Source organism: Schistocerca cancellata, chromosome 9, assembly GCF_023864275.1.
Source record: "Schistocerca cancellata isolate TAMUIC-IGC-003103 chromosome 9, iqSchCanc2.1, whole genome shotgun sequence".
Taxonomy (NCBI): Eukaryota; Metazoa; Arthropoda; class Insecta; order Orthoptera; family Acrididae; genus Schistocerca; species Schistocerca cancellata.
This window is the reverse complement of record NC_064634.1, coordinates 254,750,241-254,762,623: the sequence shown is the minus strand read 5'-3', so window position 1 is coordinate 254,762,623 and position 12,383 is coordinate 254,750,241. Positions and strand designations below refer to the sequence as shown.

Here is a 12,383-nt window from a genome sequence, read left to right as displayed (position 1 = left end):
AGAAATTCGGGGACGTCAGATCCGGTGAACGTGCGGGCCATGGTATGGTGCTTCGACGACCAATCTACCTGTCATGAAATATGCTATTCAACACCGCTTCTACCGCACGCGAGCTGTGTGCCGGACATCCATCATGTTAGAAGTACATCGCCATTCTGTCATGCAGTGAAACATCTTCTAGTAACATTGGTTGAACATTACGTAGGAAATCAGCATACATTGCACCATTTATATTCCCATCGATAAAATGGGGGCCAATTATCCTTCCTCCCATAATGCCGCACCATACGTTAACTCGCCAGGATCGCGGATGTTCCACTTTTCGCAGCCATCGTGGATTTTCCGTTGCCCAATAGTGCATATTATGCCGGTTTGCGTTATCTCTGTCGGTGAATGACTCTTCGTAGCTAAATAAAACGCGCGCAAAGATATATGTCATCGTCCCGTAATTTCTCTTGTACCCAGTGGCAGAACTGTACACGACGTTGAAAGTCGTCGCCATGCAATTCCTGGTGCATAGAAATATGGTACGGGTGCAATCGATGTTGATGTAGCATTCTCAACACCGACGGTTTTGAGATTCCCGATTCTGGCGCAATTTGTCTGCTACTGATGTGCGGATTAGCCGCGACAGCAGCTAAAGCACATACTTGGGCATCATCATTTGTTGCAGGTCGTGGTTGACGTTTCACATGTGGCTGAACACTTCCTGTTTTCTTAAATAAGGTAACTATCCGGCGAACGGTCCGGACACTTGGATGATGTCGTCCAGGATACCGAGCAGCATACATAGCTCACGCCCGTATGGCATTTTGATCACAATAGGCATACATCAACACGATATTGACCTTTTCTGCAATTTGTAACTGGTCCATGTTAACACGGGTAAAGTATTACGAAGCAAATATCGTCCGCACTGGCGGAATGTTACGTGATACCACATACTTATACGTTTTTGACTATTCCAGCGCCATGTATCACAAAGCGAAAAAAGTGTTCCGACTAAAACATTCATATTTCTTTACGTACTACACGAACATGTAATAAAAATGTGCGTTCCTATCTAGAAAAACACAGTTGATATCCGTTTGACCTGTGGCAGTGCCATCTAGCAGGCCAACCATAGCGCCATCTGGTTTCCCCCTTCAAGCTAGACAAGTTTCGTTCTTTGTAGTTTTTTCGGTCGACGTTTATTTCGTGAGATATTTGGCCCGATCACGATCAGTGGACCACCCTGTATGTAAACGATCTGGGAAACAAACTGAGCAGCTGTCTTAGGATTTTTGCAGATGACGCTGTCGATTATCGACTAATAAAGTCATCAGAAGATCAAAATAAATTTGCAAAACGTTTTAGATAAGATATGTGAAAGGTGCGAAAATTCGCAGTTGATCCTAAATAACGAAAAGTGCTAGGTCATCCACATGAGTGCTAAAAGGAATTCGTTAAACTTCGGTTACACGATATAACAGTCAAATCTAAAGGCCGTAAATTCAACTAAATACCTAGGACTTACAATTACGAACAAGTTAAATTGGAAGGAACACACAGACAACATTGTGGAGAAGGTTAGCCAAAGACTGCGTTTTATTGGTAGGACGTTTAGAAAATGTAACAGATCTACTAAGGAGGCTGCCTACAGTACGCTTGTCTGTCCTCTTTTAGAATACTTCTTCGCGGTGTGAGATCCTTACCTGGTAGGACTGACGGAGTACATCAAAAAAGTTCAAAGTGGGCAGCACGTTTTGTATTATCGCGAAATTTGGGAGAGAGTGTCACTGACATGATACAGGATTTGGGCTGGACATCATTAAAAGAAAGGCGCTCTCTGTTGCGACGGAACCTTCACACGAAATTCCAATCACCACCTTTCTCCTTCATATGTCAAAATATTTTGTTGACACTGACCTACACAGGGAGAAACGATCATCACGACAAAATTAGGGAAACTGGAGCTTGTACGGAAAGATATAGATGTTAGTTCTTTCCGCGCGTTATACTAGATTGGAATAATAGAGAATTGTGAAGGTGGTTTGATGAACCCACTTCCAGGCACATAAATTTTATTTGCAGAATATCTATGTAGATGTAGATGTAGATGTAGATGTAGATATACCAGTGAAGGGAACCGACAGGACGTGTGGGCGGGCAGAGACAGGCAGGATATTGGCGAGGTCGCGAAGTCCTCTATGCTCAGACTGCGTGATGCAGCCGCCTTCTTACTAGTACACCGCCATAAGCGCAGTCTAACACGGGATCAATACAAGAGTATGAAATATTATTTTTACTTGCAGTATGCAGAACATATAATTCGTTTCACAGTTTCACAAGTATCATTTTAATGACAGCTTCTCGTTGATCCGTCACAGTAACATTGAAACATTGGAACATATTTTGTGTTCAAACATAATGACCTTTCTAGACTCTGAGAAGCTCATCTGCAGAAACCAGCACGGTTTTAGGAAGCAGTCATGGGAGTCAAGGCTGGCCCTCTTGTGCATAATATACAACAGGCTCTAGATACCGGCTCCCAGGTTAATGGCATGTTTCTCGACTTTCGAAAGGCGTTCGACTCAGTTCCGCACTGTCGCTTGCTACAAAAAGTGCCCGCTTACGGTCTATCGGATGACATATGCGGTTGGATAGAAAGTTTTATAACGCCAGGGAGCAGTATGTCGTCCTCAACGGGGTGAATTCAACAGAAACAAGCCTAACTTCAGGCGTGCCCCAGGGCAGCGTAATAGGTCCTCAGCGCTTGTGAAGCATTGGGCGAGCTGCTTGACTGAGATGCAGTGGCTCTGGTCACGAAAACTGACAACGGCCGGAAGAGCGGTCTGCTGACCATCCGTCCCTCCATATCGGTATCCAGTGGCGCCTGTCGGCTGAGGATGAAACGGCAGTACCGTTGGGCCCTCCGAGGCCTGTACGGACGCACACTAGTCTTTGGACGATTGTTTACAAGCTAATAAATGTTTATTTCACGGAACATAATCGATTTTCGTTTGCCCCCATGTTCACATCCTTCATATCACGTTGCATCATTGACAGTAACACTCCCAGCTTGTCAGTCGATTACTGAAGTTCTGATATATTCTGATCACGTTACTGTTGTGTTGAAATCAAGATATAAAATTCCGTCACGCACTTGATACAATTTAATGGGCCAATTTTTTTAACGATTTAATACGACATTGGACTCAATGGAATCAGGATAACTGTCTTACTCTTAACAGCTCAAATTAGTAAGTCTTCGCCTTTTAAAACTGTTAACCATAGGAGAAGTAAATCCTACTAGAAACAAAACGAAAAAATTAAATTAACTAGCTAACCATATATTCTTTTTGAAACACCTGAAAACCAAGAAAACTTAGAAACCAAGATATATGAAATTATTTTTCTGTGGCAGTAAATTTGGTTACTCAACGACTTTTTGCCCCATTACTGATAAATAAAATGTCTTCATGCACCTACAAGTTCATTAGATTACGAGACGAAAGTGGCTGTGGAAAAATAATCAGGATGTAAAAAACCTAAATATGAAAAACAGAACACAGCTCACTAGTTGTGAACTCTGAATGCTTCAGTTCTTAGCCACTGAAGGTCAACTTAAGATTTCGGTATGTCACCGTATGTTCAGTAATAACTAAAACCATGTACACTTTAAATTTACAATAATACTACATGGAAAACTACAATCTGAAAGTTTTGGAAACTGTATTACATGATTTATTGCTGCTGTCTACGTACTATTCATATTAATGTCATTGACGCTTTTTTTCTACTGCAAGTGAGCAGTTTTTGTCTAAAGCAGTCACGAAACTGTCTTTGGTTGTTTTTTTTAATTTCACAGTTCACCGACTATTTATCGTTAGTCCTTGTCAACTTGCTGATCGTATTGGTCCAATTGACACAGGCAGATACTATATTTTCTCCGAAACAAACCACTCATTAAACATGAGAAGCTACACACCTACCGTCACGCCAGCCGGGTAAACTACAACTTCCTGCTATCGATTGTCCATCTCAACGCACCAGAAGCTCTCGTTACAAAGGATACATATCCACATGTCAAAACTCTATGGTTTATACGTATATTAGCTCCTAATAAGAAACAGTGTTCAAATAGCTAAACATTATAAAACAACAGACTGGGAACTGTGACACACGAATGATATGACCGAGGTCCAACACTCGAGATCAATGGAAGGTGTTGGAAATTTCTAAAACGGAGTTCATTCCGCTACGGTCGCAGGTTCGAATCCTGCCTCGGGCATGGATGTGTGTGATGTCCTTAGGTTAGTTAGGTTTAATTAGTTCCAAGTTCTAGGCGACTGATGACCTCAGAAGTTAAGTCGCATAGTGCTCAGAGCCATTTGAACCATTTTTGGAGTTCATTCAGCCTCGTGAGGTCAGAAGTCTTTCAAATAAAATAAACGCTGACTTTGAAACCTGAGAAACTGAAGTGGCACAAAAACGGAGGGCTTGCACTAAAATTACAGTGAGACGCACCGCATGTATTTTCATCGCACAACAGATCCGGTGACATTCATACACCACATGAATATTACGTATTTTGAAGCTCGTCTCCTCTTCACGTATATCCTTGAGATTGATTTGCGCAACGTTCTGACTTCTAGACGAGGAAGCGTTAACACATGATAATTGGGGATGGGGAAAAGAGAGCAAACTTTCCTGTTTTAAATTTCACTGGTATTGAGGGGACCTCGAACACCCGAACACTGAAGCCTATGTAAGGTCTAAGATCATCACTCTTTCTCCTTTCCGCTGTTTCCTCTCTGTTTTGCTCCCATAGCTACTAACTCCATCCATTCATTATTGTTTTTACTGCCACTGTCTGACACTGATCGTCGCTATCTCCTCTCTCTTTAGCTCTCACTACTATCATCTTCATACACCTGTCTTTCTCTTTCACTGCCACTCCCTCTCTCTCACCATCACTGTCTCCTCTCTCTTTCTCTCCCACTGGCACTCTCTCCTGTCTTTTCTACTGTCACTGTCTCTCTGCTAATCTGCTTCACTACAAAAAGTGCTAATATGTTAGCATGCCTAAATTTTTGGCGAGTAAGGCAGAATGAGAGTTGAGGCAGCTGGTTTCCCACTTTTCTGTCATAGTCTTTCCAAGATGTGTGCTCCATTTATAAAACGAAATCTAAAGATCAATAAAGATTGTACTCATGTAAACAATAAGTCTGCATAATATAAGATTAACAGAAAATTGTCTCCCATGCAACTCAAGTTCACTATCCATTCATTACTTATGTAAAAGTGCACAATATTTATAGCTACATCTGCAGTTTACCAAACAATGCTGTATTTGATTCACAAGTACAAACAATTTCGTATGACAAAACAACATTTAGGAAGGTGATTATGCCACCAGATGGCACCGTCGAATATTTTCAAGACAACATGTATAGGAGTGAAGTGCCCATTACATCTTCATCCACATTCACACTCCGCAATCCATCTCACGGTATGTGGCGGACGGTACATCTGGTAGAGCTAATTAATCTCACCTACCCTGTTCCATTCACGAACGACCCGTGGGAAGTATGATTGTCGATAAGCCTCTGTATTAACGTCAGTTACACGAATTTTTTCATTGGGGTCGCTTTACGAGATGTATGTCTGAAGGAAGTAACATGCTGACCGAATTTTCCCAGAACGCACTCTCTCGAAATTTCAGTAGTAAAACACTCTGTGATGCGCAACGAATCTCTTGGAGGGTACGTAACTAGAGGTTGTTGGCAATCTCTGTGACGCTCTGGCATCGTGACGAAACGCACCACTCTACGCTGAATTTTCTCGAACTCCTACCTCTTAAGGTTTCCAGAGTGACGGCCAATATAGAAGAATCTATGAGGCAAGCAACTTGTAAACGATTCATTTCGTCGATGAATTAAATTTCCTTAAGATTCTTCCTATGAATGTCAGTCTGGTGTCTGCATATTCTATAACTTGTTTTATGTTGTCATTTCATTTACGGTCACAAGCGATAGTTGATCCATAATATTTTATTGTATGTACGATATCCAGATACGGCCGCTAAATGAACCAGTTTTCCATGCACGTGTTTATTAGAATATATTTGTACATATCCTGACTGATAAGTTAAAACATTTACAATGCTATGATAAGCTAATCATATTAAATTCTATGTTCCGGGGACACATTATGGCTCAACTTTATCTATGGTAAAGAATACAGGCAAAAAAACTAATTAAAACTAGTATAATTGCTGGAATTTGAGCCCAGGTCTCCTTCTCGTCAGACAGATATGCTAATCACCGCACTGCTCTGACACAGAGCCTAACACAGCAACACAGCTCTGTAGATTACCCTACTAAATCTCCCTCCCTAACACAAACCCCAACTCATGCCTCAACCCATCTTAATGTTTCCTTTCTTAATTCTTATCAGTGGGCCTTGTGAGCAGGGGACTTTAGTTCCAATCGCAGCTTTGGTACAAACCTTAGTTATTGCTTCAGCCTTTATTCATTATCATAGTGATGATAAACATTCATGGGCGCAAAAGCACGCATGTAATACTGCTTATTATACAGCAAGTGCACAACATGAGTTCCATATACATCAAAATACCACTGATATATTACAAACTGCACCGCAAATCAGGGTTAATGTTCTGTAAGCGATTTTTTAATACTTGTCTGGTAATCTTATTAATGATTACAAGAATTTCTTAAACTCAAACAATGATTTTCATAAATTTTATATATAAGCTGGAAAAATTTTAAAAATTAGTATATCCTGTTAGAAATTTCGAGTCCTCTCAAGATTTATAGTTGCCACAGTGCGTATGAAATACATGAAATGGCTGCGCCTCCTCGACCTGTTCATGTACTTCTGCAACAGTAGTTGATTGACAAGTCGCATGAGTATTTTCTGATCCCATTATACCCCACATTTGCTCAACTGGAGACAAGTCTGGAGATTCTGCTGGCCAGGTACATTTTTGAACGTCTTGCAGAGCATGTTGAGTTTCACAGGCAGTGTGTGGGCGACCGCTATCCTGCTGGAACTACACATCAGCTTTCTGTTGCAAAAATGGCAAAAGAACGTCTCTAACAACTTTGTGCATGTACCGAGCACTGGTTAGCATCCGCTCCTGAAAGACCAAAGGCGTACAAGAGTTGTAGCTTATCACATCCCAGATCACAAGGTCTTGTGTGGGGCCAGTGTTTTTGGCATAAATGCACGCATGCTATGAGACTGCACTCGCCAAGTCTGCATCATATTGGCAGATGACGATCAGTTGCACGCAGACAGATTCTGCTTCCATCACTGAACACCACAGCGCACAATTCAACCGTCCAAGTGATCATCTGACGGCACAAGTCGAGCCGTGCACATCGATCCTGTGGCGTGTGTGGAAGAAAGGTTAGAGGAGTGTGTGTCCATAGTCCCACTGCTAATAAAATGTTTGCAAGCAGTTCGTGTTGACACGTCTGGGTTCACAAGCACTCTTATGCGTGTTTCGGTTGCTGTTCAATCAGCCACTGCTGCCCTTGCAATATGACAGTTATCATGCTTGTATGTCTAAGAGTTGTATCATCGCTGTATGTTGTGACATACAGCGATGTGTAATTGAAAGGCGACATTGGCAGCATGATTGCCTGCTTCCAGTGTCTGCACATCCTGAATGGCCGCTGCGTACACACCTTCTCTGAAGTGACTCAGCAAGTATATATCTAAAAGAAAAGGCCTGGTGACCAGATGGACCATGCAAGTGGACCAGCTCATCTAATCCATTGGCTGGGATAGATGTGGTTGAGAGGTTCCTGCACAGAAATGCAGACTGAGCTGTAGTACCATCATGCTGTAGCTACTTTACCGTTCTTACCAACTATGTGACATCAACCAACAGTGGAGGGAGGGTCAACTTCACAAAGTGCAGATATGCCTTGCTGTGAGACGTTGTGGAAGGAGGTCTGGGTATGCCAGACAGTTTTCTATAACCCCCATACACAGTTTTTGATGGAAATGATGACGATGAATTGCTACCACGATACCACAGTAATTCTCTCCAGCCCACAGTGGGTGTTATGAAGAGTGATGTTACGATGCCTTGTGAAGGTAGCCTCTCCTGTAAACAGGACGGATGACAGATATCGCAACACTCCAGCGATAAAATAGTTGCTGTAGAGGCAAGTCTGTAGGTTGTAATTGATGTGGATAGTAGCAGTTGTCCTGGAGAAAGTACCCCACACTCGTGAACCACCTGCCTTTTGCTGAGATTGGGACCATATACTACACTCTTCAACACCTCCAAGGCCAGTAGATATACTGGAACATCAGCCTTTTATGGCTACCCTTTCTTGTAGACTAGCCTGTCTCACAAAAATGATGGAACACTAACGATAGGAGAGTATGGTGTGGCTGCTGTCGGCAAGGATACTTTTTGAGGTACAGTCTTGCTGCCATTTGCCCATTTCTATTTGCCTCCTTCCGGTTAGCATATGAAGCTATCATCTCTCAGCACTGCACTACACACCATGAGTCGACCAAGAGCGAGTCCACAGCACCACTGAAGCAGATGCCCCCTAGTATTGATGAATGATTGCACGTCTGTCATGGACATTACTGCCCTCTTAGCTGCGTGGTCAGCGTGGTGGACTGACATGTGCAGGACACAGGCTCGAGTCCCAGTACTGGCAGGGAGTTTTCGTTAGTTGGAGGTCTCAAACGATATGCACTTGGCCTCATGATGTCACTTGCGGAGCTATTTGACCGAAGAGCAGCGGCTCCAGGTCACGAAAACTGACAACAGCTGGAAGAGCAGTATACTGACTCCACTGTCCTCCACAATGCATCCTGTGATACCATTGGTTGTATGTCAGTACCGATGGACCCAATGGGAGCTAAAATACTAGTTTGGATAGTACATTACCACTTGCCTGGTGTGTCCTCATTGAAATCTGCTCTGATAAGCCAGAATATTATGACCACCGACCTACTACCGACATAAATAAATCTGGTCAACAACAGTGTCATCTGGCAGGAAATGACTGCTAGTCAAATACACAGGCATGGAGAATGTAGTACCAGTGAGTGTGCTGTCCGCATGTAGAATGGGAAAGTAACATGATCTATCTGAGTTTGATGGATGGCAGATTAAGATGGACTGGAGGCTGAGACTTCACGAATTGTTGGCAGTTCAAGGAATACTGTTGTGAGTGTCTTCAATATGCGGCAAATGCAAGATGAAACCATGTCCAGAGTCCAGGGGTTGGGCAGCCACCCCTCATTACAGATGTCGGATGTAACAGGAAAGACAGCTAAGTGTGGCGTAACTAACATGAGACTTTAATGCTACGCAGAGTACAAGTGGGTCTCAACACACAGTGCTTCAAACACTCCTAATGATGGGCCTCTGCAGCTGACGACCCACGCATGTGTCAATGTTAACAGCTCAACATCGGCAACTAAGACTGTAACGGGCACATGGCCATTGGCACTGGATATTGGCGCAGTGGCCGAGCGTTGCATGGCCTGATGAATACCGATACTTTCTTCATCATACCGATGGGAGGACTCGAATCCGTCGTCTTCCAGGAAACAGCTGTTTAACACTTGCACTGCGGGATGGAGACAAGCTGGCGGCAGTTCGAGTATTTTGTGGGAACATCGAAGTGAGCATCCAAGAGACCAATGGCCCTCTTGCTAGAAATCATGATGGCCAAGGAGTGGTTGCAGACCACATACAATCATTCATGGTGACCATGTTTCCTGATGGCAGTGGTATTTTCCAGTAAGATAATGCCTCATGTCACAAGGCCTGGAGTGTGATGGAGTGGTTCGAGGAACGTAGTGGCGAGTTCCAATTGATGTGCCGCCCCCCCCAGCTTGCCATATTTGACCCCAATCAAACAAATCTGGGATGTGATTGAACTTGGTGTCTGAGCTCATAGACACTCTCCCCAGAATATACAGGAATTAGGTGACTTGTATTTGCTGGTGTGGTGCCAATTCCTGCCAGAGACCTACCAAGGCCTCATTGCTTTCATGTCACGATGCATCACTACTGCTGTCCACGCCAAAGATGGGCTTTCCGACTATTATGTAGGTGATCATAATGTTTTGGTTGATTGGTGTACACTGTCAAATATCTTTTACCTCCGCCTTCAAGTGGAATTACCTCCCTCGGAAAGCATTTCTGGTCATACTTCCAGTGACCTTTTTTTGCTCCTTATCCACTGAGCGATTGTTTTCTACAGTTTCTACACATTTTACAAAATCTTCATTTATACAAGGTGTTACAAAAAGGTACGGCCAAACTTTCAATACGCCATTCTCCAGGGCTGCATCAGCGCATCAGGGATTCCATGCGACGGAGGGTGGATGCATGTATCCTCGCTAACGGAGGACATTTTGAACATTTCCTGTAAGAAAGTGTTTGAAGTCACGCTGGTACGATGTGTTGCTGTGCGTTTCCATTCCATGATTAATGTGATCTGAAGAGAAGTAATAAAATGAGCTCTAACATGGAAAGTAAGCGTTTCTGGACACATGTCCATATAACATATTTTCTTTCTTTGTGTGTGAGGAATATTTCCTGGAAGTTTGGCCGTACCTTTTTGTAACACCCTGTATATATTGTGTAGTAATAACAGTAGTTTCCTTGTGTTCTCCGATTTTGTGAAATCAATGATTTACATATATAAGGCACGTTAACTATATGAGAATCATTTTAAGATTATTACTGATTATCTTTGAAAGTTTTCTCATTTCTTGCCTCTTTCCTTGCAGCTGGTGAATGCCTCCTACACTTACTATGCGCTACTGGGTCAAATAAACAACCGCTCTGCAAACTGAAGAGCATTGGGCATTAATATGAAGTTTATTAGCACTGTTACAAATATTATGGACCGGTTTTTCGATACAGGTTATTTACAAAAAATGCAGTGACAAAATAATACGCTTACATTACTGTAATTAATAAATGTGGAGAATCTGTGCGTAAAGTAGGATAAACACAAAATAATTTTAGCTAGTGCAATGTAACAAAAGAATTTGATTGTATATGTAGTGTTCATAATGTGTTCTAAAGTATCAAACAGCTCTGATACTACAGACACATACACTAAACCTTTTTCGATGATAAACGTTAGTTATGATATATTAACGGTTAATTTTCAAATAATTCTGTACTTACATGTTTCCATAGGCTTAAGATGGAGAATTACATGCACTTAGAAATCAATACAGATATTTTATGAGGTTATTGTACATCAGAAATGAATGTGCCTAGAGAAAAACTCAAGTTCCTTCTTCTGAGTATATTTTATATTTATTACCTTTTTAGTGCTGGCTCTGTTAGCATTACTTTATAACAAGTTCACACTTAGACAGTATCATGTGAATCAGTATATTTCAAACTGAGTTGCATATTGATCATTTCACTAGCTTTGTTTTGTTATTTTCAATAAAATGCTCTCAACGTTACACTTAAATTTTATTGTTGAGTCGAGGTTAAGTGCTGTGCTGATCACACACTTTGTACTCAACCATGATAGTGCTGCATCTCTGTAGAAAATATTTGCCTGGAAATAATCGTTCCACAGTTACACTTTAAATTTTTATTTATATTTCTTTCCTTCAACATATACACAATAAAAAATAAAGTGTAACCATGGAACTGTTATTTCTAGATAATACTTAATTTGCTTTGAACCCGCATTTAAAATTATTTTCCTATGATAATGGAAAAATCATGAAAATGTGGCATATTGGGATTGATTGCGTCTGGCTCTGTAAGATGAAGCTATAAGCAAATAAACATATATAAAATATGTAAATAAAATGTTGCTGTGGAACTGGTATTTCCTGGAAAAATAGTTTTCAGGTCTTTGTAGATATGTAATAATTTTCAGAAACGAAAGCTGTAAGAGCTGCTCAATATTGTCAAATATCGATGAATTATCAGAAAAGAAAGGCAGTGACTACATAGATTACTGTGACTAATTTGGGATAGTGTTCTGGTCAAAATGTGTAGCCCTACACAAATTGTTTTATTTTTTAATATGAAACTAGCTAGTACCTTTCAAAATACAAGTAATATCAGTATGAGTCTAAGAAACATCAAATACATATTTGCATAAATGTTAAGCTGACCCTTTGTCACCTGTTTCATGCAGACTTTTCTTCATTTGCATCTACAGGTACTTCAGTCCTAGTGTATTCAGTAACGTCCTTAGTTCCTGTGCAGCAGGATACATGCATGGCAGGATACATGTATGCTTGTTACAAAATATGTATTAAAATCTGGCAACACACATATACATGGAGATATTTTTGTATTTTGCTCTTTCACATAATTTTCGCATGTCTCTGGTAATGAATAA

General features: G+C 41.4%; 1 protein-coding gene across 1 annotated transcript in view; it reads left to right on the top strand.

The window, feature by feature from the left end:
* The window catches only part of LOC126101326 (odorant receptor Or2-like), a 78,796-nt gene extending 67,942 nt beyond the window's left edge, over positions 1–10,854 (top strand). The window contains exon 5 of the mRNA XM_049911998.1: positions 10,789–10,854. Within this exon, the coding sequence (XP_049767955.1) occupies positions 10,789–10,854 (66 nt within the window). The remainder of the gene's footprint in view (positions 1–10,788) is intronic.
* Positions 10,855–12,383: the final 1,529 nt, after the last annotated feature.